Raw genomic sequence first — 26,049 nt, 5'->3', positions numbered from 1 at the left:
ACACACACACACACACACACACACACACACACACACACACACACACACTGGAATATTACACAGCCATAAGAAAGGATGAGATCGCGCCATTTGAGGCAACATGGAAGGACCCAGACAGCATTATACTAAGCAAAATAAGTGAGACGGAGAACAATAAATACCATATGATTCCACTCATAAACAGAATCTAAAAAAAAAGAATAAACAAACAAAAAGCAGAATCAGACCCATAAATACAGACAACAAACTGATGGTTGCCAGAGGGGAGGGGGCTGGGAGACTGGGCAAAATGGGTGAGGGAGAGGGGGAGATACAGCCTTCCAGTGATGGAACGAGTAAGTCCTGGGAATAAAAGGCACAGCATAAGGAATACAGTCAATGATATTGTAATAGTGGCATAACGGGAGAGATGGTAGCCACACTTCTGGTGAATACAGCATAATGTAGAGGGTTGTCAAATCACTAAACTGTATACCTGAAAATAATGTAACATTGTGTGTCAGCTATACTCAATTTTTTAAAAAAATTAAATTAAATTAGAAGTAAACAATAAAGGGGCACCTGGGTGGTTCAGTCACTTGGGCAACCAATTCTTAGTAGCTCAGCTCATGATCTCAGGGTCATGAAATCGAGCCACGTGTTGGGCTCAGCACTCTGCACTGAGTCTGCTTGAGATTCTCTCCCTCTCCCTCTGCTCCTCCCCTCTCCACTTGCTCGTTCTCTCTAAAATGGATAAATAAGTCTTTTAAAAAATAATAAAGACCCAGAATGACGTTTTCATACACTCACCACTCTTAAACACTCCCGCATGCATCCTGCTCAGAAGAAGTTTGTGGCGTAATTGCAGAACTTCAGCTTCCAAGGCTTGAACTTTTGATCTCCATGTTGACTCCTGCTCAGACACCACCTTTGCAAGGTGCTCTGTATATTCTCTGCTGCTTGTGTCTGCTGGTGTTGAGCGGATAATTGCCAAGGCCAGAGCCAGCTTTGATGTTCTCAAATACCATATTTGATCATCCATCCTGGCTTTTGTCCCTATCATTTAGTAAGAAAAAAAGTTGCAGAAATTTCTTTTAACTTTTGTAGTGCATTTCATTTGCTCAAAATTGATTTTGCAGAGTAACGTTAATTAATAAGTTTGTTAAAGAACTTGACACTAAGTAACAGAAAAAAATTTTTCAGGAACTGAAGAGAGTATGAAAAAATATGCAAAAGAAAAATGCATACACATGCATATTAAGTGTATTAAGATTCAAAACAGTAGGTTCAGACAATTTGACAAATTCCTGGGGTGGAAAAAACACACATTAATTCATTTAGTGTTTTCTAACCAGAGGCACACATCAGAATCTCTAAGGGAGCTTTAAATATACATACATATACATATATCTAGAGGTCCCATCTCCCCAAAATTCAGATCCAGCAAATCTGGGAAGGGCACTGAGGCTTTTACATTCTGAAAGGAGTTAACTCTGTAATCAGAACCACTAGATTATAAATCATTTAAATGTAAACCCTTCTCGGGCGCCTGGGTGGCTCAGTTGGTTAAGCAGCTGCCTTTGGCTCGGGTCATGATCCTGGAGTCCTGGGATCGAGTCCCGCATCGGGCTCCCTGCTCGGCGGGGAGTCTGTTTCTCCCTCTGACCCTCTTTCCTCGCGTGCTCTTTATCTCTCATTCTCTCTCTCTCAAATAAATAAATAAAAAATCTTAAAAAAAAATGTAAACCCTTCTCCTCCAACCCATTCTGCTAAGTCTTACAGTACCTGCTTCCCAGTCCTGCATTACTATTCCTGCCTTTAACCAGGCCCCTTCAATCTATACTAAGAACAATCCTTAAAATATTTGCATCATTTAAGTTGTGGCCATGCTCTGATTCTGCACCTCCAAAGATTTCCAATTGCCACTTCCAAACCAGCACTGTATTGCAGTCTGACTCTAGGAATTTATTTGTGAGGACATGACAGACCGTTGCATTCATTGGATGAATACGATGACCCTTACTGAGGTATAAACACCCAGTGGGCCTCCACAAGGGGGAGCTTTGCACATAAAATGTGCTACATAAAGATTCATATGATTAGTACAATGGTCCAGAGAATTTAGGACCTTTGGTTGCCACATCTATAACAAATTCAAATTCTTTACTCCACATTTCAAACTTTATTTTGTTCAATTTCTCAAGCCTATCCTTCCACTGCAGTTAAATCATACTCACACAAACAGATGCACTCAGCCTAAGCTCATTCCCATTCACATCGCTGCTCCTGAATTTTCCCCCATTGTGACATCCTGACTCTCATAGCTGCCAAAGCCCTGGTGGTGCATCCTTCAAAGAACAGTTCATACACCACCATATACAATCTTTTCAGATTTATTACCACCTACAAAACTGTTTACCTATCTGATATTCTATAGTTTAGCACTGAAAATACACAAGCTAAGAGGAAGCATAATACTGCTTTATTATAATCAGACATCAACACAAAAATGTATGTACGATATGTTCATAACAGAATAATTTATAATTGAAAACTAGGACCAACAACCAAATAGTAAAGTAAATAATGATATGACCATTCAAATGAATATCATCTATTAAAATAGGGGTTTTCAGAGATATTTTTTATTACCATGAGAAAGTACTAATGACATGCTGAGTGGAAAAACAGTGAGGACATAAAACTATATGTGTAATAGGATCCCAATTATATAAAAAATGGGAAATACAAAAAATGTAAATAGGATTTATCTCTACTATATAATTATCGGTGATTTTTATTATCTTACAGATACTACTCTAAATTTTCCTAATCTTTGACAATGAACATATATCAAATTATAATTAGAAAAAAATTATGAAGAATAGATTTCCAAAAGCAAAGTACAGCTGCCATATTTTTAGCCTTTTGCAGCTGTATAATATACCCAGGACCGGATGCTGCTATTAAGATAGACAAACTAATTAGAATTATAGCTGCACTTATTTTAGCTTTCACAGCCACCATGTCACTTGGCTGGTTCATCCCTCATCTGCTGTGTCAGCGATGGGGACCAGACTCCGTGTCTCCCAGTGCTTCGGGAGAGCACCTGTGTACAGAGAGCACACAGCCTGGATGACCTTCCTAAAGAAGTAAGCTGACCACCAGACATAATAGTACTAACTAAAGATAACAATAACAATAATGAAAATAATAACCTATTTAAAGTGTTTTGGCTAGAACATGAGCTGACATTCAATTATGAATGGTGGCAATCTAGGCTAAAAACAAAAAAAAAAAAAAAACCTGTTTATTAGTACAAGAGAATAAAATTCTCTGGATAAGAGAAACACAGAAAACGACCTGTCATCTTGCAAAGATATTTAATTAATTGATTTAAGTGAGCTGATTAATTAAATGTTCTGATTTTTAGTCATCATATGTGATTCGCTAATAGTCTTAAAATCATGCTGAGTGTCAGTCAACAAAAAAAGAACAAATTATAAAGTCCTTCTGGATTATAACTATCCCAGGGTCACTCATCTGAACACTAACTAGAATTGTACCACAAGTGAACAGAACTGATTGCTAATAGATATGTTGGTACAGCCTTCTACATTATAAATTACACTCAAAACACACACAGAACTACAACCTACAACCAAACAGAAAGCAGGCATTTTAAACCCCTTCCTCATATTTTAGAGTGTGCGTGTTTATAAACACGTGCCATTTTTATCTAAGGATAACATTCTTATCCTCAAAGTACCATTTGCAAGGTAAAGATAATTCTATTTCCCCTGAAATTTCGTGGAAAAAAATATGAGCTTCCTAAACATATTCTCTACTTAAATGAGGAAAGATTGGTAGTAACTTTCAGAAAGCCTTTTTAAAATTCAATTTATGCTCAAATAATTATCGTAAATAATTAAAATGAACATTAAATCTTCCCCAAGAAGGTATTTAGTGTCTTTGAATTCTTAACAGCAGAAAACACAAAATCTTAGCAGTCTTTTTAGAATACAGCATTAGCCCAAATGAGCTTTCTTTTCTTTACATTTGAGAACAGACCTTACCGTAGCAAAGTCCCCACAGGGCTACAGAGAAATCTAGTCACATTCCTTATGACCCCTGGATTCTCCTTCAAGCAGTGCATGCAGAAATGGCTACTCTGCAAACAGTATTTCAGCAATTTTTATCTGCCCTATTTCTCCTACCCTCGTTTTCACCTACTGAACTTTAATTTGTATCAACTAACCAATTCTCTAAACTGTCAAAACGGTTCCTATATAAGAAGTGAAAGTTTAAATTAGGTAGCCATTCAGGAGGATACTTCCCTAATGTGTATCAAACACCAAAATACTTATCCCCCTTTGGACCAGCAATGCAAGTTCTAAGACCTTAAAAACATGACCAGAGCTACATACAAAGCATTATGCCCACAGATGATCTTACAGGATTATTTATAATTACTAAAACAAAACAAAACCTATCACCGGCTTGAATATCTAACAGATGCATTCAATTGTGACATAATATACAATTGAACTGAAAATGTTTTTAAAATATTTAAAACTATGGGAGAGTATTGCCCACATGATGTTAACTGCAGGGTAAACATAAAACAACAGTAAATTCAGTAAAACTGGAAAATGGGGAGGGGGAATCCCGAGACAGAGACTGATATATTGATAGATTTAGAGATAGAAAGGCGGAGAGGAAAGAGGAAAAGAAAAGAAAGAAGGAAGGAGGAGCAAGGGAGACAGACCAGGGTTATTCACCAAAATACAAACAAAACACTGAGCATGAGCTGAAGAAGTCTGATTTCATTTTCTTGTTTATGCTTTTCTATAGTTTCCAAGTTTTCCACAACAAACATTATGAAATGTGCTATACACAACAGAAAAAGTCTTAAATACCAATCCTACAAAAATACTCTCTATTCTATATTTTTCAAATTACAAATCATAGGGAAAATGAAGATGAGTTTTGAATGAAGCCTCAAGTCTACACCCATCATGTCATGGTTGTGATGAGAAGCTCTAGCCTGTAGCGCTCACCTCCTCAATTCTAAGAGATCTTCAACTGTAAAACACACCATCAGTTCAGCTTGGGAGAAGAGGAGGCGTAAGAATGAAATAATAGCACATTCAACATACTCCGAACTTTGAAACTGTCAGAGTGCCTGCAGAATTGACGAAACACAGTCAATGGAATGAGAATTCTGTCCCCTAAATTCTCTAATCTCCATCTTTGATCAGCTTTCCCCAAATTCCACTAAGCTTGTGGACTTCAGGCCTTTTGTGTCCACATGTAGATACATGCTCCTTCATTCAGATGAATTTGGTGTTCCTTCCACTAACCCAAAGGACACAGTGGATTTTGGAGGTAGGGCAGAAAAACTTTAAAAACTTTCCAATATGAGGGCGCCTGGGTGGCTCAGTTGGTTAAGTGCCTTCAGCTCAGGTCAAGTTTTGGGATCAAACCCTGCATCGGGCTCCCTGCTCAGTGGGGAGTCTGCTTCTCCCTCTGCCCCTCACCCCACTCATGCTCTCTCTTTTTCTCTCTCTCTCTCATGTTCTCTAATAAATAAAATCTTTAAAAAATTATTTTAAAAAATTTCGAATATGAGCAACCAGGAAGCTACTAGTCACTGTATTCCCAATGCCATCAACATGGATTGGCAACTAAATATTTGAATGAGTGCATGAGTGAATGAATGAATGAATATATCAATATAGGTCAAGGCAGTAACAGAAGGCTGCTTGGCCAGCTCTTAACCCCAGCTCTCATCAGTAAGTCTTTGTCAATTACATATCAGGGAGCATGGCACTAGAGGAAGAATGGATTAGGAGGGGAATTTAATTAGTTGACCTGAAGGTCACATCAGTCTCTCTTGACTCTGTGATGCAACCTTTCTTGACTACTTCCAGTTCTAAACTTATGCCTTTCTACAGTATACCCATAAACTTTCACCAAAATAATTCCTGACTAAAGAAAATACAAGAAAGATAAAATCTAGTTCATACACAGGTTTATAGGAGAGGGTAAGCTATAAGGGAAAAAGCCAGATTTTATCTCATGTGAACCCTACAATAAATATTTGTCTTGCCCGTAAAGCAAGAAACTGAAGAACATTCCCTAAATCACTGAGATGAATATGATGGGATAAAGTGAGTACAGGAGGAAGTCCCTATGTACTATGATGATGGAATATGCAGTTATCAAATATCAGTCTGGGGCATTGCCAGAACAGTAAGATAGTACAAGACTTTTTGGTGAATTAGTTTCAGTGAAATTTGGACAAGGTCTGACATCTGATTTTTGGATTAGGTTCAGATGAAAGATTCTCTAATTATTGTTATAGTTTCAGCACACACTGTACTGTGAAGTGCTCAGCAGATTACCATCATGTGAAATTTTACATAAAAGAATCCGTAGTTACTCAAGATTTCAAATCTTTCTACTTAATTATTAAGGGGGCCTTTTTTTATTAAATTCTTTTTTTTAAGATTTTATTTATTTATTTGACAGAGAGAGACAAGCAAGAGAGGAACACAAGCAGAGGGACCAGTAGAGGGAGAAGCAGGCTTCCCGATGAGCAGGGAGCCTGATGCCGGGCTCGATCCCAGGACCCTAGGATCATGACCTGAGCCGAAGGCAGATGCTTAATGACAGAGCCACCCAGGCACCCTTAAGGGGGCCTTTAAAAGCCTTCCCAGCAAAGAGAATCTGTTCGTGACACGAGGCTAGTAAAGATAAAAGGATGCTTGCTTTTTTTTCTTTTCATTTTCATCAAAATAGGCAAACTATTTATCATTTTCCTCATGTTGAAAAAGTTAATTAATCATAGGTTTTAACTGTCTACAGAGTCTCTTAATAACTGTTTTCAATCCCCACCCTCCCTTTCGACTCCTCAATGCTTCTTTTTTGTCATAGGGAAGGCTTTCCCTGGATTCTGGCAAGGAATGCTGCAGAATTTCATGTGGGAAAAATGCATCACATTTTATTTTTTTAAAAGATTTTATTTATTTATTTGATCGAGAGAGACACAGCAAGAGAGGGAACACAAGCAGAAGGATTGGGAGAGGGAGAAGCAGGCTTCCCGTGGAGCAGGGAGCCCAATGTAGGGCCCGATTCCAGGGCCCCGGGATCATGACCTGAGCCGAAGGCAGACGCTTAATGACTGAGCCACCCAGGCGCCCCTGCATCACATTTTATAAGTCAGCAAAAAGTACACGGATTCAGAAATGCAAAGTCATGTACATACAGCACAATCCTCAACCATCTTCCTCCACTGTGTAAATCCCTAGAAGGGAAAAGAACCTGATACCTCCTATTACACACATTTAAAAATATAATTCAGAAGAATTATAGGTGTTCTCCTAGTTACACTGGTATTTCACACATTGATATGGACATAATCCTTATCACAAAAACAAACACCTTGTTGTCACAGGGTATATGAAGAAGTCTGATGATCTGCAGAACTCAAATCCATAAACACATATTTGGAATTTTTATGAGGCTACACTCTGGAAATGGAAAAAATTACATGTCATAAAATTAGGAAGACTATAGGATGAAACCAGAAGCCAAAGAAATAATCAGAAGCGGCCACTGCGAGAGGTTCGGCCAGTAGTGGGGAGAGGAGCAGCAGGTTTCTGCAAGGAGCATCGCAGACTAAGGAGGGGAGGCGACAAGGCAGAGTCCCCTGGAAAATGTAAAAGACCCTATTCAAAGAAGTCCCACTTTGTAAATGACACATTAGGAAATAAGATTGGCTTTCTGGTTACTGTCACATAAGACCTTCTTATACTTCCCTTCTGTGTGCACTTAAGACTTATCAACTCAAGAAAGCAGGAGCAGCCCCACAAAACATTTTCTTTAAGGCTGAAAAGGTACCCTAATTCTCATCTATCTCCCTCATTTAAATCTCACCAAGGGGACCACTGTGAATTTCAGAGAGCAACTGACAATGCTTCATGTCTTCTCAAAGGGCTTCATTTATAAAGAAGTCTAATACATTTTTACATTCACCTAGATTTACATTTAACAAAATAGAATTCTACTTTTTGCTAACCTAAAATAGCCTACTAAAAGAGAGGGACTGCTTCACATGTACTGAGCACTTTGATTCCCGACATCTTCCAGCACATGATGTCATCTGAATTTTTGTCCCTTTAAACTCAGCCCCTCAACTTGCTCCGGACAACAAACACACAGAGGCAATATAGCTAAGCCATCACTCAGAATTGGTCCTCAAGCTTTCATCCACAATTGTCTGTTCCCACCAGCTCCTGCCCAGACTCCCAGCCTAGTTCTATGGCATTGTATCCTCCAAAATCAGACACACCACAGAATGTGCATCCTGTATCAATACAATGCTCTTCTCCACCAAAAACCTGTCAATTCACTGGATCCATGTTACCTATCTCCTGTCCCACTGAGTACCACTATAACAACCCCTAACCAACTAGGGAATATCAGAAGAAGCTGCCGGCCATTCTAGAAGATCAGCACAGTACCCTCCAAAGGGCAACAAAAAAACACCACAAGGCACATATTCCTGGTACCAGGTGATGGCATCTGGAACAGGAAGTGGTCCCTTTCCTTCCACCATTGTAACCAATACCCAACCTCTACCAATATAACAGGAACCATTCAAGGTCAGAAGTGTCAGCAATCCTGTGGCCTAACAACTACTGTCTACTTTTTACATGCAACTACATCAAACTTTCCAAATTCCCTGTTTCTTCTACCCATCAAAACCTGCTGTCCTCCTCAAAATTTAGATCTGACCAATCTGAGATTACCAACCCAAACTCATGATAGCCAAGAAACAGCCTCATAACAACACCATGGCCAAGCCTGAACCTTAGTTCCCATGGAAAGTATAAGCAGAACAGCACTGCATTAGGTGTCCATTTTTTTTCTTTTAGGGAATGCTTTTTGTATTAAGAATTTCTAGAATCGTTTTTAACATTCTATCTTCCAACCCTGAAAGAGTTCTTTTATTGGCAATAATATTAATCTATTTCATCTTATAAATGGGTTACTCAAATACAGCCTTAGCTGTATCAGTGTTCACTTTTACTCTGGGGTTATCAATTAATTTGTTTAAAGCCATAGTAATTTCTCAAAGTAACTCATGCCATAGAAGAAATTCAGATCTTGAACTCATCATATTTCTATGTCTAAATCTATTTGTCCTCTCAATTACTAGAGACAATTTTATGAGTTGGGTTTTATCCCCTTACAAATTTTACTGAAATAGAGAAAATTAAGGAAATTCATTAATTTACACATATATTTGGCAATTTATCTCAAAAGAAAACTTCTACCTAGATGCTCTAGCTAAGTTATTTGATTCAAGTCTAAAGGACTAAATTATAAATATGTGTGTAGGTTAAGGTAATTAACTATCTCAAACAAAGATATACTGAAAGTAACTGAAAATGCAAACAGTAAACATAAGAAATCTGGAATGGCTCTATTAATATCAAACAAAAGAGACTTCATGACAAGAAAATATGAGAGATATAGAGGAACATTTCATATGATTTTAAAAAGGTCAATTAATCAGGAAGATTAACAATCCTAAATGGGCATGCACATAATAGCAATAATAGAATTTCCAAATACGTAAAGAGAAACTGAAAAAGCGTTAAGGGAGACAAATCCACAATCACATGTGAAGATTTTAACACACTTCTTTCAGTAATTGAGAGAATACCTAAACCATGAATAACAATGACAACAATATAAAAGATTTGAAAAATAATACCAGCCATCTGGAACCTAACATTTATAGAACTTTACACCTTATAAATGCAGATGCATACATATTCTGTTGAAGTTCACATGGGACATTCAACAAGGTAGATCATATGCTGAAACAAAACAATTCCCATTACATTTCAAAAGATTGAAATCTTATATAATATGTTCTCTAACCACAAGAAAAACAATTAGAAATGTCTAGAAAATCTCTCAAATATTTGGAAAACAAACTGTGCATTTCTTTTCTTTTTTCTTAAAGATTTTATTTATTTGTTTATTTGATAGAGAGAGCGAGAGAGGGAACACAAGCAGGTGGAGTGGGAAAGGGAGAAGCAGTCTTCAGCTGAGCAGAGAACCCGATGTGGGGGGTTCGATGCGTGGCTTGATCCCAGGACCCTGGCATCATGACCGAAGCCAAAGGCAGATGCTTAATGACTGAGCCACTCAGGTGCCCCCATACCACACATTTCTAAATAATATAGGGTACAAAGAAAAAAATTACAAATATAATTAAAGTGTATTTCAAACTGAATGATAATGAAAATGCAACTTGTTAAACTTTAAGAGAGGAAGCTAAACAATTTGTAAAAAAATAATAGCTTCAAATATCTGTTTTATAAAAGAAGAAAGGTTTAAATTCAATGACCCACATTTCCATCATAGAAAATTAGAAAAAGAATAGCAAAAAACAGAGGAAGTGAAAGGAAGGATATCATAAATATATAATCAGAATGCAATTAAATAGGAAATAAACAATCAAGAAAATTAACAAGTTAATTTTTAAAAAAGATTAATAGAATTAATAAATGTCTAGAAGGACTTATCAAGAAAAAAGAGAAGTAACATCAATCATACCAAGATCAGGAATAACAGAAGGAATTTCCCAATATATCCTCTAGCCTTTAAAAAACTAATGCAAAATTACCAAAAATAATAAAACACCTAGCAATAAACTTAACCAAAGAGATGAAAGACCTGTGCTCCAAAAACTATAAACTGCTGATGAAAGAAACTGAAAATGATACAAACAGAAACATAGTCCATGCTCATGGATTAGAAGAAAAAATATTGTGAAAATGTCTATGTTACCCAAAGCAATCTACAGATTTAATGCAATCTCTATCAGAATACCAACAGCACTTTTCACAAAAGTAGACCAAAGAATCCTGAAATTTGTACGGAACCACAAAGGACCCAAAGTAGCCAAAACAACCTTGAAAAAGAAAAGTAAAACTAGAGACATCACAATTCTGGATTTTAAGTTATATTACAAAGCTATAGTATTAAAACAGTATGGTAGGGGTGCCTGGGTGGCTCAGTCGTTAAGCGTCTGGCTTTGGCTCAGGTCATGATCCCAGGGTCCTAGGATTGAGCCCTGAATCAGGCTCCCTGCTCTGTGGGAAGCCTGCTTCTCCCTCTCCCACTCCCCCTGCTTGTGTTCCCTCTCTCACTGTGTCTCTTTCTGTCAAATAAATAAATAAAATCTTACAAAAAACCCAAAAAACAACAGTATGGTACGGGCACAAAAACAGACACACAGATCACTGGAAAAGGACAGAAAGCCCAGAAATAAACCCACATTTATGTAGTCAATTAATCTTCAACAAAGGAGTCAAGCATATGCATGGGAAAAAGACAGTCTCTTCAACAAATGGTGCTGGAAAACTAGGCAGCTACATATAAAAGAATGAAGCTGGACCACTTTCTTACAACATACACAAAAACAAATTCAAAATGGATGAAGCACCCAATTGTGAGATCAGATACCATAAAAATCCTAGAACACAGCATAGACAGTAATTACTCTGACATCAGCCATAACAACATCTTTCTAGATATGTCTTCTGAGCCAAGGGCAAAAGCAAAAATTAACTACTGGGCCTACATAAAAATAAAAAGATTCTGCACATCAAAGGAAACATAAAACTAAAAGACAACCTACTGAAGAGCAGAAGATATTTGCAAATGACATATCTGCTAAAGAGTTTGTGTAAATATATAAAGAATTTATACAACTCAACACCAAAAAAAAAATCCAATTTAAAAATGGGCAAAAGATGTGAAAAGACAATTCTCTAAAGAAAACATACAGATGGACAACAGACACATGTAAAATACTCCCCATCATTAATCATTAGAGAAACGCAAGTCAAAATCATAATGAGATATCACCTCACACTTGTCAGAATGGCTAAAATCAAAAACGCAAGAAACAACAAGTGTTGGCAAGGATGTGGAGAAAAATGAACCTTCGTGCATTGTTGGTTGGGATGCAAACTGGTGCATCCATTGTGGAAAGCAGTATGGAAGTTCTTCAAAAAGTTAAAAATAAAACTACCCTATGATCCACTAATCGCACCACTGAGTATTTACCCAAAGAATATGAAAACAGTAATTTGAAAGGATATATGCAACCCATCTTTATTGCAGCATTATTTACAGTAGACAAGTTATGGAAGCAGTCCAAGGGTCCATCAACAGATGAATGGATAAAGAAGTGGTGTGTGTGTGTGTGTGTGTGTGTGTGTGTGTGTGTGTGTGTGTGTACACACACATCCAGGCGCCTCAGTCAGTTAGGTGTCTGCCTTTGGTTCAGGTCATGATGCCAGGGTCTGGGATCGAGCACCTGGGTGGCTCAGTGGGTTAAGCATCTGACTCTTGGGTTTGGCTCAGGTCATGATCTCAGGGTCTTGAGATAGAGCCCCTCATCAGGCTCCATGCTCAGCGGGGAGTCTGCTGGAGATTCTCTCTCCTTCTGCCCCTCCCCCTCTTATGCATGCACTCTCTCTCTCTCTCAAATAAATAAATAAAAATAAAATCTAAAAAAGGAATGAAATCTTTCCATTTGCAACAACATGGATGGATGTAGAGTATAATGCTAAGCGCAAAATAAGCCAGTCAAAGAAAGAAAAACACCATATAATCTCAGTCATATCTGGAATTTAGGAAACAAAACAAATGAACAAAAGAAAAAGAAAGAGAGAAAGAGAGACAAATCAAAAAACAGATTCTTAACCACCCGAGAAGAAACAGACCGTTCCTGGAAGGGAGGTGGGAGGGGAATAGCTGAACTAGGTGAAGGGGGTCACACGCTGTGAGCGCTGAGTAGTGTACGGAACTGCTGAATCACTGTATCGTACACCTGAAAGGGACACAGCACTGTACGTTAACTACACACTGGAGTTAAAACTTACAAAAACCTCAGGCAATATGATGAACAATCTATGCTAATAAATTTGAGAACTTACAGTGAAATGAATACATTCCTTGAAAAAATATACTGACCAACACTGACAAAAGAAGACAAAGAATTCTGAGTAGTCCTCTACGTATTAAAGAAATTGCACATTTATTAAAAACCTCACGATACTCAAAAATTTGATTCCCACATGGTTTCACTACCAAATTCTAGTGAACAATGAAGAAACTGTACCCAGTTTATATGAAATCTTTCAAAAAATAAAGGAGAGAGGCTAGAACGAACCTCACAAACTCTTTTTGTGAGAAACAGAGAAAAAAGGAAATACCACAACCTGTTTTATAATTTGATACGTATATTGATATAACCCTGACACCAAAATTTACAAAAATATTACAAAGGGGAAAAAATATACTCCAAAGCAATATGTGTAATAAACACAAACTCAAAAATCCTTTACACGATGCTAGCAAACCAAACCCAGCAATATATTTAAAAACACCATCACGGAAGAGAGTTTTTTGAAGAATGCAAGATTGATTTAACTTTCAAAAGTCAATCACTGTAATTCAACATACTAACACAATAAACATTTAAAAAGCAACAACGGTCATCTTAATAGTTTCATAAGAAACATCTGAAAAATTCAAACTGATTCATCATTTAAAAAAAAACTCTCCATAAACAAAAACAAAACAAAAAAAAAGGGTTTTTACTCACTGCGACAAAGATCTATAAAAATCCACAGGAAACATTACCCTTAATGAAGAAACACTGTGCTTTACCTCTAAGACTGAAAACACAACAAAGATATCCACTATATTTCTATTAAATACTTTACTAGAGACAACAGACAGTGAAATACAGAAAGAAATAAAAATATATAGAGATTGGAAAGAAAGAAGTAAAATTCTACTTGCTAATATACAGCATGAATGTCTACAGAAAACCCTAAAGAATCTTAAAACAACTACTAGAATTGAGTGACTTTAGCTAGGTCTCAGGACACAAGGTCAATATGCAAAAATCCATTACATGTTTACACAAAATCAATTTAAGTTAGAATTTTAAAAATAATAATAATTAGGAATAAATTTTACAGTAGATGTGAAAGACTTCTACCTTGAAATCTATAAAACGCTGTCCAATAAAATTAAAGTTCTAAATAAATTGAGACATATATTGTGTTCATGGACTGGAAGAGATAATATTACTAAGATCTTAATTCTCCTCAAATTGACCTCTATACACAATCCTAATCAAAATTCCAATCAACTTTCTTGTAGAACTTGACAAATTATTTCTAAATTTTATACTAGAATAGCTTGAAAAAGAACGAAGCTGAGAAAATGAAACTGCTTAATTGCAACACTTAATATACAAACCAATCAGGACCAGGTGGTATTAAAATAAAGACAGACAAATAGATCAATGGAATAAAATAAGTTTAGCACTAGAGCCACACTTATACAGTCAATTCATTTTCAATAAGGGCACCTCGACAATTAGGAAAGTAAAGTATTTTTCATGTATAATGCCAGAACAATTAGTTAAGTACATGGAAAAAACGAACATTGCCATCTCTTCAGATCTTAGACACACACACACACACACGTACACACACACACACAAATTTAGTTGAATCACAGCCTTACATGTAAAAACTAAAACTAAAACTAAAAAAGAAAACAGGGTGAATTAGGGCATGGGAAAGATGATTTACACAAGTCATAAAAAGCACTAATCAGTATAGAAACACTGACAGACTTCATCAAAATTAAGTCTGCTAGTCATCAAAACACATCATTAAGAAAACGAAAAGCAAAACACAAACTGGGAAGAAATATTCATTACATATATATCTTACAAAGAACTTGGATATGACTATATGAAGAACTTCCACAGATCATTAAGAAAAAAGACAAACAACCCAACTAAAAAAGTCAAAGAAAGACATAAATATGTCATAAAAGAAACTATAAAAATAGTCAATAACCATAAGGTAAGGTATTCAACACTATTACTATTCTTATCCAATAAGAAAAACAGAAATCAAAATCACACCAAGACACCACTTTACATCCACAAGAAGAGCTAAAAAAAAGTAAGAAGTGTGTGAAGCAACCGGGACTTTCCTATATAGCTGGCGGAAATGCAAAATGGCATAACCATGTTTCACCTTTCACTCTAAGGTTTCTTAGAAAGTTGAACATACATCTCCCTATAGCCCAGGAAATCCACTCTTACCCAAGATATAAAAATATATGTCACAAAGACTTGTATAAGAATGTTCACAGCAGCTTTATTCATAATAGCTAAAAACTGGAAATAGCCCATGTGTTCATCAATAACAGGATGAATAAACAAATTTTGGTATATCCATACAATGAAATACTATTCAACAATAAAAAGGAATGAACTACCGATACATTAAACACTGTGGATAAATCTCATTATACTGAGTGAATAATGACTTATGCAACAGTGTACATACTCTAAGTTTCCATTTAAGTGAAGTTCTATAACAAACTAATCAAGGGCAGACCAAGTAAGAATAATGTTTCATTATGGGGAGAAGAGGAAGGGCAAAGGGATTAGCAGGAAAGAAGACTGAAGGGATTTCCCAGGGTTCTGATAAATTCTAGCTCTTGATATGAGGCTGGGTGGGATACACAGGTGTGTTAACTTGTCAGAGCCCTCAGTGATACATGTTAATACTTCCCATTCCATTGTATGTAAATTTTACCTTGATAAAACAAGGGATTTCTAGCAGGGATGGAGTTTAAAAGGACCAGACTTATTTTATTATTTTATTTTATTTTTAAAGATTTTATTTATTTGTCTAAGAGGGAAAGAGAGAGAGAGAGGGCGCAAGAGCAGGAGGAGCAGCAGAGGAAGAGGGAGAAGCAGGCTCCCCGCCAGAGGAGAGAGCCGGAGTTGGGACTCAATCCCAGGACCCTGGGATCATGACCTGAGCCGAAGGCAGATGCTTCACCAACTGAGCCACCCAGGTATCCCTAAAAGGACCAGATTTTAAACTCCACCTTAAAACAATTAAAAAACAAAACAAAAAGTATACATCAACAGTTTTTAAACATTGGACAGAAAGCCGTGCAGGGCAGTAATTCTGTACAGAAGGCATGCAAACGAGGTGAGCCCCACACGGCACCAGCTTATTGCCTGAAGGCTGTGTGCAGGCCACAAATGCAAGGAGGTGGAACCCAGACAGAGCCCGAATATCTCCGTGAACGGAGAAGACTGAGGCGGGACTTTAGAGAGGTCAGACATACAAGATTTGGTCGGGGCACAGTATTAGATAGCTATACAGCCAAACCTCGGCTACTGATTTGTGCAGGTAGGAAAGCAAACTATCCGAAGTCCTGCGGCTCCAAAGTTTTCCACCACGTGACAGTAAATGACAGGAACAAATCCTTGAAAGGAAGAACACGACAAAAGGTTAGGAAAAAAAAAAAAAAAACCTAACCACTTGCACTACACTTTGACCACATGTAGCTGTGGCTACACTGCCAAGAATGGAAGGCTAACAAAAAGCAACAGGTAGAAAGGCAATCCACGGAAATGTGGCTCTTCACGAATGCAGAGAACAGAAAGCAGTCCAAAAAAAAAAAAACAGAATTGGTGTTTCCTCCTCTTCCATCCTATTTCAGTGGGTCTCACACTTGAACCTGCCTTGGAATCACTTGGAGGGCTCATTAAACACAGATTCCCAGACTCCACCACTAGAGTTTCTGAATTAGCAGGTCTGGAGTTGGCCCCGTAATTTGCACTTCTTACACGTTCCCAGGTAATATTGATGCTGCCGGTCTGAGCACTGCACTTGAAGATTCCACTGCCAAACCCTATTCCTAGAAATAACAGCACTTTCAAAAGACTGTAATTACTTTCTCTAAGCAATGGTCTATTCCCAAAGTGCCAAGACTGAGCCCTAAAACAAGAATAAACAATGGAAATCACTCATATTTTAGGCAGTTTCATTGTTCATCACACCATAATCTTGTTAAGTATTTCTTTATACCTTCCACCCCTCCATACCATATCATATTATTTTTCTATTTTAACATATTAGGAAACTGAAATTCAAAGATATGTTTATACACACATCTTAATCCTATAGCCCAGGTCTGATATCAGGGCACATGCTCTTCCCCGTGTATCATGCAGCCACCCTCCGAAATCCCCACATGCCTCGGCTGTTGATACCTACTACCCACACTGAGGCTGCACCCTATATTCTGCTAAGTGAAAAAGTCTAAATTCCACTTTGAATCTGAACAATACATACTTGACTAGACTACTGACAAAAGAAGGAGAGATTCTGTCATATCCCATGAAGCACAACTTCATAAAAACCTACTTTAACCAGAGTTTCAGTCCTCCCATCCCAAGAACTGGTAATACCCGACATTTCATAACTGTTTCCTATGTGTCTCTTAGCAACCTTCAAATATACAATACAGTAATTTTAACTATAGTCACCATGCTGTACATTATATCCTGAGAATCAATTAACTTACGATAAACCTAATATTTCTCATAGAATTTTCTTGGGTCAGCAGATTGAAGGGATGCAAAGGTCTTGACCATAAGCCCAAACAACTGTCATTCTACAGACCACTAACCTTATCATTTTTACCCACAAAGACTAAACATGTGGTCAGACTTTTAATAACCATTCTGTTTGGTGTATGGCAACTCAGTGACAGCAATTCAGCTCCACAAACAACTACATCACTGCTTTACTACAAAGCATGCAAATATCAGTTGGGAATCTTATCAAGGGGTTCACTGGGGATTTTATTATCCTCTTCTGAAATCAGTGGTAATTTTTATTAATAGTAAATCATTACAAAAGTTACAACCATTTCATAGTGAAGTGAGCTACAATTTATGACTGGTGACAATAAAAATGAAGATAAATCATTGAGATCCAGGTAAATTAAGAGACACCAAGAGATAAAACAATGGTTTTTATGAGGATCTCTCCTTGTAAGTCCTTATACTTGTGAGTGGCTTCAGGAAAGACAACAAGATTTCTGGAATTCTGGATATTGACAACCCAAGTTGTCATGACAGTTTGGCTTCTAAGTTGCATGGTTGATAAGCTCTATTTGGCGGGGCTAGACCATGACTGTGTAACTCAGGCCATTAAATCACTATGCTACTAAGATCAAACTTATCAAAAAGATGATGATAAGTAGAGAAGCCTGAAAAGGACATAAAGACAGCCGTAAGAGTGAACACCTCGGGATCACTCTACTGAAATTGTATCCAAAGCCTCTGCTTCTTCCTCCATTACAGTTAGCAAAAGTCCATCGGACTTACTCATGGTTACCATGAGCTTTCTGTACAGAAAGGAATGTGCACATATATGACTGGTCACTTTACTGTAGGTGAAAGGTTTTTATTAATATATACATTGGTAATTAGAATTCTGTGAATACTGGTATTTTATCCATGGCTTCTTCTCCCTGTTAACTCTCATTTTATAAAACAAAGTTATTAAGTTTGAGCAGGAAATTTACACATAGTAGTTATGGTAAAACAGTGGGCTGTGTTTTGAGTAAACTGGTATTGATAAAAGATACGCTAACTGCAGGTGACCCAACTTTGACTCTCATGTTTTTTTTTAAAAAAAGGTCATTCTTGATTATCTTCATCTTTAACTTTAAGGAACTCTTTTAAATTAAATTTTATTCCCTCAATATGGAAGATTTCTTAAACTAGAGACATATAATATTATATATATATATAATATAAATGATAATGATAATGAGGAAAAAATTTAAAAAGTCTGGGCCCATAGCCTCCCCTACCCCTCCCACAACGCTCAACCCCAGGATCCCCCCGGCTTGCCTGCCCGCCATGGCTGACAAGGAAAAAGCCTTTGATGATGCAGTAGAAGAACGTGTGATCAACGAAGAGTACAAAATATGGAAAAAGAACACCCCTTTTCTTTACAATTTGGTGATGACCCATGCTCTGGAGTGGCCTAGCCTAACTGCACATGATGTAACCAGACCAGAAGGGAAAGACTTCAGCATTCATCGACTTGTCCTGGGAACACACACGTCAGATGAACAAAACCATCTTGTGATAGCCAGTGTGCAGCTTCCTAACAATGATGCTCAGTTTAAGGCTTCACACTACAACAGTGAGAAAGGAGAATTTGGAGGTTTTGGCTCAGTTAGTGGAAAAATTGAAAAAGAAATCAAGCTCAACCATGAAGGAGAAATAAACCGCACGAAATCAAGCTCAACCATGAAGGAGAAGTAAACCGCGCACATTATGTGCCCCAGAACCCTTGCATCATTCATTGCAACAAAGACTCTATCCAGTGATGTTCTTGTTTTTGACTATACAAAACATCCTTCCAAACCAGACCCTTCTGGAGAGTACAACCCAGACTTGCATCTCTGTGGACATCAGAAGGAAGGCTATGGACTTTCTTGGAACCCAAATCTCTTACATAGTGCTTCAGACAACCACGCCATCTGCCTCTGGGACATCAGTGCTGCTCCAAAGGAAGGAAAAGTGGTGGATGCAAAGACCATCTTTACAGGACATACAGCAGTAGTAGAAGATATTTCCTGGCATCTCCTCCATGAGTCTCTGTTTTGGGTCAGTTGCTGATGATAAGAAACTTATGATCTGGGATACTCGTTCAAACTATACTTCCAAACAAAGCCACTCAGTTGATGCTCACACTGCTAAAGTGAACTGCCTTTCAATCCTATAGTGAGTTCATTCTGACCACAGGATCAACCAACAAGACTGTTGCCATGTGGGATCTGAGAAATCAAAAACTTAAGTTGCATTCCTTTGCGTCACATAAGGATGAAATAGTCCAGGTTCAGATGTCGCCTCACAATGAGACTATTTTGGCTTCCAGTGGTACTGATCACAGACTGAATGTCTGGGATTTAAGTAAAATTGGAGAGGAACAATCCCTGGAAGATGCAGAAGATGGGCCACCAGAATTGTTGTTTATTCATGGTGGTCACACTGCCAAGATATCTGATTTCTCCTGGAATCCCAATGAACCTTGGGTGATTTGTTCTTATCAGAAGACAATATCATGCAAGTGTGGCAAATGGCAGAGAACATTTATAATAATGAAGATCCTGAAGGAAGTGTGCATCCAGGACAAGGGTTCTAGATATGTCTGCACTTCTTGTGAATTTAGACTCCCTTTTTTTTCTTCTCAACCCTGAGATTTATTTAACACTGGTTTTGAGACACAGACTTTGTTTGGCTATCCCTCTATGATAGGTACTATCAACAATGTTATTAGCCCAAACAGAGGGTGTTTTCTAAATATTAACTGGGGACCTTGATTCAGTAAAGCCACAGACTTATATTTATAATTTTCTTCAGGAATTTTCTAGTAACAAAGGTCTAAACTAGCCACAGAAAGGGGAATATTATGTTTGGTTATTTTTCTTCTTAGGCTATATCCCCAAGTTTTTCAGACTCCTTTAAGTGAAGGCTAAAGTAAGGAAGGAGTAGAGCCAAGTGAGGTAGGTGTCTGAGCCATGAAGTATAAATATCACAAGATGTCGTTTTTATTCAGGAAATGGGGGAGACTGAAGTCATATAAATTCCTATTCTAAAATTTTCACACCTGACTTTCCAGGATGCACATTTTCCTATGTAGACCAATCTCCTCTCAGTTTCTTCAGTTAAGTCAAAACTATGTGTTCCTCTTTCCCCATATATTTTTGCTTGTTAGTGTATTTCTTGAGCTTTTTTCATATTTCTTTCCTTTCTGTGAAAGGTTTTTTTAAAAAACTTGGGACCACCAAGTATAACCTGACAGTTATACCACAGGTAGACTGTCCAGCTGAGTTGAGAAGAGTAAATTGATAGCTTGTATTTGTTTTTAAAATTAAATTAATCCTGGATAAGAGTTGCTTTCTTTTTTTTTTAGGAGTTAGTCCTTGACCACTAGTTTGGTACCATCTCTATTTTGGGTGACCTGTTTCACCAGCAGGCCTGTTACTCTCCATGACTAACTGTGTAAGTGCTTATAATGGAATAAATTGCTTTTCTACGTGTAAAAAAAAAAAATTAAGTCTGTTCATCAACAGAATAGCAAAAATGTAAAAAGATAAGCTACAGCCTAGGAAAAGAAATTTCAACACATATAGTCAATAAAGATGAATAATCATAACATCTAAAAATTGTCCATGAATCAGTAAAGAAAAAATGAGCAAAAGAGATAAACAAGCAAGTCACAGAAAAGTTAAGGAAATGGTCTGCAAACATATGAAGGATTGTCACATATATTCAGAAGAGACATGTTCAAAACTCTTCACAACTTTATTAGATTAAAAATTACAAATAACCTAAATATCTGTTGCTAGAAGAATAGCTAAATAAGTTATGGTATATTTGTGCTATTGAATACTACTGAGCAGTAAAAAATGAATGAACTGGAGCTATATACCATCAAAATGGATGAATTTCATAAGTAAAAGAAAAAAGCAGACATTAAAAATGCATATAATTAGATATAATTAACATAAACAATACTATATATTGCTTAGAAATATAACTATGTAGAAAAAGTACAAAGAAATGCATTGGGAGATACATTTCACATTTAGCATTATAATTACTTCTGCAGAGGAAGGAGCAGGTAAAATCAGAAAGAGGAAGTGTTTCTTCTGTCTTGCAAAAATCTAGTTTTTTAAGCTGGAAGTTGAGTACATGGATATTTGCTGGATTATTCTTTATTCCTTTTTGTGTATCTTAAGATGTTATAGCATATATGTATTTTAGATTTGATTTTCTGTTGGGATGACTGAATGATCTTGGAGTGATTTTAAAACAAGGGCCCAAAGATAAGATTTGCGGGCACCTGGGTGGCTCAGTCGTTAAGCATCTGCCTTCGGCTCAGGTCATGATCTCAGGGTCCTGGGATCAAGCCCTGCTTTGGGCTCCCTGCTCAGCGGGAAGCCTGCTTCTCCCTCTCTCTCTGCCTGCCACACTGCCTACTTGTGCTCTCTCTCTGTGTCAAATAAATAAATAAAATCTTTAAAAAAAAAAGATGAGATTTGAATAAAGAATTCATGTAGTTAATACAGTCAGGCCAACACAACCACTAAAGGAAATATTTACTGTGGGTGTGACCCCGAAATGTGGAAAGCTGTCTTCATACAGCCTTGCTCTCTCTCTTGCAGAACACTTCCAGTTCTTCCTAAACACCTCTCTGAACTCTATTTCTCCCACGTCTTTACAGAAAACAGCATGAATGAGCAGATATTAAGACATCACTAATACTAAGATGACATTAGCTTATTATCTCCTTGCACATTTTAGGAGGGATAATCAATAAATGATACCCATTTTCGGAAGTGAATTGCGACATCAAAAGTACAGCTGACCGCTGAACACCATGGGTTTGAGCTGCATGGGTCCACTCAGACACAGATTTTTTATAGCACAGGACCGTAGGTGTATTTTCTCTTTCTTCTGATTTTCTTAATAACATTTTCTTTTCTCTAGCTTACTTTAAGAATACAGCATGTAATATATAACATACAAAATACATGTTAATTGACTATGTTACCAGTAAGGCTTCTAGTCAACAGTAGGCCATTAGTTAAGTTTTGGGGGAGTCAAAAGTTATACTCAAACTTTCAACTGTGTGGCAAGATCAGTGCCCCCAGCTCCCATGTTGTTCAAGGGTCAACCATACACACATATTAGAACTATTTGTTTAAAGGGTCCCAGAAGCCCTTTATTTAAGATAAACAAGGCTAGAAATCTATGAGGGTGCGTTCATAAAATTCTGATAGAACTTGAACACTAAAGGATACAACGTATTGTGGCAAAAAGCTTATATCTCACTTAAGGTATAAGTCGAAGTCTACTTCTTCCAGGGAGCCTTCCCTAAAAACCATTTCAGCCCATAGTGATTTTCCCTTTTCTCAACAATTGGCGTACATGTCACCGGAGCCACGGATGCTGGTTCTTAATCAGTTACCGGCTGCTTTTGTCTTTCCTTTCTGGTAGGATTAGGTTCCTTGGAGCTCAGGGGCTATGTCACCTTCCCTTTTTTTACTTCTCCAACAACCCCCCCCACCCAAGAGGGTCTGAATAAGTAGGTAGATCCTCAGTTGAATTGGGCAGCAGAAGAACTAAGACTTCAGAATGGAGGGACTGCAAGCTGAATCCAGCTCTGTCCTTTGCCAGCTGAATGACAAAGTAATTTCTGCATCTCACTTTATCCATAAAACGAAAAATATGTTAGTAACATTTTCATAAGACTGTTTTAAAGACTAAAGTAAAACACGGTTGTAAAGCATATAAGATAGTTCCTGGCATATGGTAAGCACGAGCACTCAAGGATTGTTATTTTTATCACTACTAGCACCAGTACTACTATTACAGCTATGCTATCCCACTACAATTTATTTGGAAGGAAGAAATGAGTCTTGAAACCACATAATTCCTAATTTTGTGCTTTCCTGCCCAATTTTATTAGTTTAACCATTCCATTGATCAATGTCCTCCTTGACACCCAATTAGTAAGCTTGAATCCAAATGCAGTTCTGGTATAACTAGAAAAACAATTAGTCAATTCTGTGCCCAAAATGTTCATTTCCCTAGACAAGGGTAATTGTTTACTTAACAAAAGCTTTTATAATGATTGCTGTTACTAATTAAAAGTTCACATTGGCCTTGTACCTGTGATGCCTCTAGGGAAATTATTTTGTTTAATTCCATATATTTTGTAAAATCATAAAGACATTTTCATACATTTACCACAAATACAGATTCTTCTAAAATATATCCCCCTTCCCATTTAAAACACGGGATATAAATAAAAAATTCATTCATTTGGTCATTATTCTCCCATGCCAAGTATACTTGCAATGTTTTGGTATTTAGCAATGATAGATTTATAGTATTCTGTGAAAGCTCCTTTGTGATTAAAATACACTTTAGAGCAAATTGAAAATAAGTTTAAATAAGAAGCTCTGGGATTTTTCAGGCATTCTTACCAAACATGATTCTGCAGATTTAAATTCAGAAGAGTTTGACAAATCACTAACTGCTGACAGCATTATTTGATCTGAGTAGACATGCAAATGTTCAACAATAAGAAAGCATGTCAATAATTCATAGATCTAGAGTCAACTCTCCAGGGTAAGGAAAGAGTATCTTTTTTTTTTTCCCTACATCTATGCCAAGACACTATTCTTCTGTGAGGAAATTCTTCCCTCTTCAGCCTGCCAGTAGACACATCACCTGTTACAATCAGACGTTTGGCTGACTTCAGTTGTTTCAGTCCATTAAGACCAGGCAACCAGTGAGCTCCACACGCAAGTCACTAAACCACAGAAGATGGCAATCAGTCTGGAAATTTGGCGCTCCTTGCAACCCCAGTAATCTTAATCCCACAACCTACTTCAAATAGATGACTGAGGTTTTCCTAACCCAACCCTGAGAACTCTGTCTGGGCAGGTAACATGTTTCCTAGACTCTGTTCAAGCTGGGAGTCAAGCTGAGATCTCAGCACCCCTCTGGCCCTACTTACTCTCCTATTTGTAGGGCCTAAATACATCTGCATTTCTGCCTACTTTGTCCTGTCAATTCCCCTTCATCCACTAACTCAAAAAACCCATATTAACACAGAAACAGCCAACTATCTAGGTAGGACTGATGCCTTTGAGACAAAGGTCTTGTGGTTGTAAGATACACTATCAATCAGAAATCAGGATGGTGAATAGCTAGTGAGCAAAGAAACAGGAAATTCAGTGAGTTGTTGTTACTTTAAAATGAAAATGTATATGCATTTACCCACCAAACTGTGACTCTGAGTCATTAGAAATAGAAGACAGTGATAAACTACATTTTTTTTTCATTTTCAGTAACATTTCTCAATTTGAAAATTCTAATATTTCACTCCAGGAGTCCAGTCAGATAATTGTTCTGTCAGAAAATACCCTTGTAGCACATGGAAATTAACTGACACATTAATTTATGAAATTGAAACACTAAAAGAACAATTCACAAATGTACCAGCTATACTTTTCTTCTGCTAAAGAGGAAAACTGGGAAGCATCTCATTGTGCTTTTTGAGGGTCAGACCACATCAGAGACATAAACATGATCGTAATTCATGCATTTATTCAATAAGTATTTTTTGGTGACCAGCTATGTCCAGAGAATATAGCAGTGACAGAAATAGATGAGTTCTTGAGCTCACATTGCTTACATTCTGGTGGGAAGAGCCACAACATAATTAAGTAAAATACACGTATGTCAAACTGTGATAAACACAGCTGAGAGAACTAATGCAGGGAAGATGGAGAGAGAAGGTAAACGGTTGGCTGCAACTGTAAATACAGCGGTCAAGAAGGGCCTCAATCAGCAGCTGACTTTTGAGCAAAGCTGCCAAGGGAGGTGAGGGAGCAAGTCATGTTGACATGGAAGAACACAGAAGAGCAGGCCAAAGAGAGGGCAGCTGACAGGCGTGAGGCAAGGGCTGTGGACAGAGCACCTTGCCAGCACCATCCTCCTTGACCCACCTATTAATGCTGTACAGTAGGGTAATTATTATTCCTGTGTTACAAATGAGGGTCTACAGCTCAGCTCAGCTCTTGCCACTTGCCCCGTGTCACCCAGTTAGCAGTAGTGCTGATACCTTAACCTAGGTGTTACATCTCAGTCCACAAGTCTTTCCAGTGCACCGATTGCCACATTGCTGTGTCCAATTCTGTGTACTGCAACTTGCCAGCAACAACCGATTAAACAGGATTGTCAGAAAGCGTGATTGTGAGGGCAAGGGCTCTGGAGACTGCCCACCGAACTGTTGAAGAAGCAGAAGACTCCAGGCACATAGCATCTGAAAGACTGCTAGACCAAAGAGGGAAGGGAGGAGTTCAGTAATCCTCCAGAAGGCAGAACTAGGACTAATACATGGAAATTACAGGGAGACAAGTTTCCAATAAATAGATGAAAAAGATCTCCAGTGCAGGAGCTGTCCAACAAAGGAATGGGCTGTCCTGTGAAGTTATGAAACTCCAATTACTGGAGTTACTCAAGCAGAGGCTGAA

General features: G+C 37.6%; 1 protein-coding gene and 1 pseudogene across 6 annotated transcripts in view; one reads left to right on the top strand and one right to left on the bottom strand.

Moving 5' to 3' along the window:
• MEI4 (meiotic double-stranded break formation protein 4) overlaps window positions 1-26,049 on the bottom strand; it is a 236,027-nt gene that overhangs the window by 197,536 nt on the left and 12,442 nt on the right. For 4 of the 6 annotated variants that reach the window (XR_012378475.1, XM_073893532.1, XM_073893531.1 and 1 more), the window contains exon 2: window positions 790-1,035. Coding sequence is in view for 5 of the 6 variants with exons in the window: in XM_073893532.1 (XP_073749633.1) it covers window positions 790-1,021 (232 nt within the window). In the remaining variant the exon portion in view is untranslated. Of the gene's footprint in view, window positions 1-789; window positions 1,036-2,216; window positions 2,252-5,039; window positions 5,091-26,049 lie in introns of those variants that run through there. The other 2 variants (XM_025858448.2, XM_025858454.2) reach the window with 2 other exon arrangements.
• LOC112813838 (histone-binding protein RBBP4 pseudogene) lies at window positions 18,845-20,248 on the top strand (annotated as a pseudogene).

Source organism: Callorhinus ursinus, unplaced genomic scaffold, assembly GCF_003265705.2.
Source record: "Callorhinus ursinus isolate GAN/ISIS: 27379988/994484 unplaced genomic scaffold, GSC_fseal_2.0 scaffold6, whole genome shotgun sequence".
Classification (NCBI taxonomy): Eukaryota; Metazoa; Chordata; class Mammalia; order Carnivora; family Otariidae; genus Callorhinus; species Callorhinus ursinus.
Note: the sequence above shows the minus strand (reverse complement) of the source record. Positions and strands in the feature narration are given on the sequence as shown.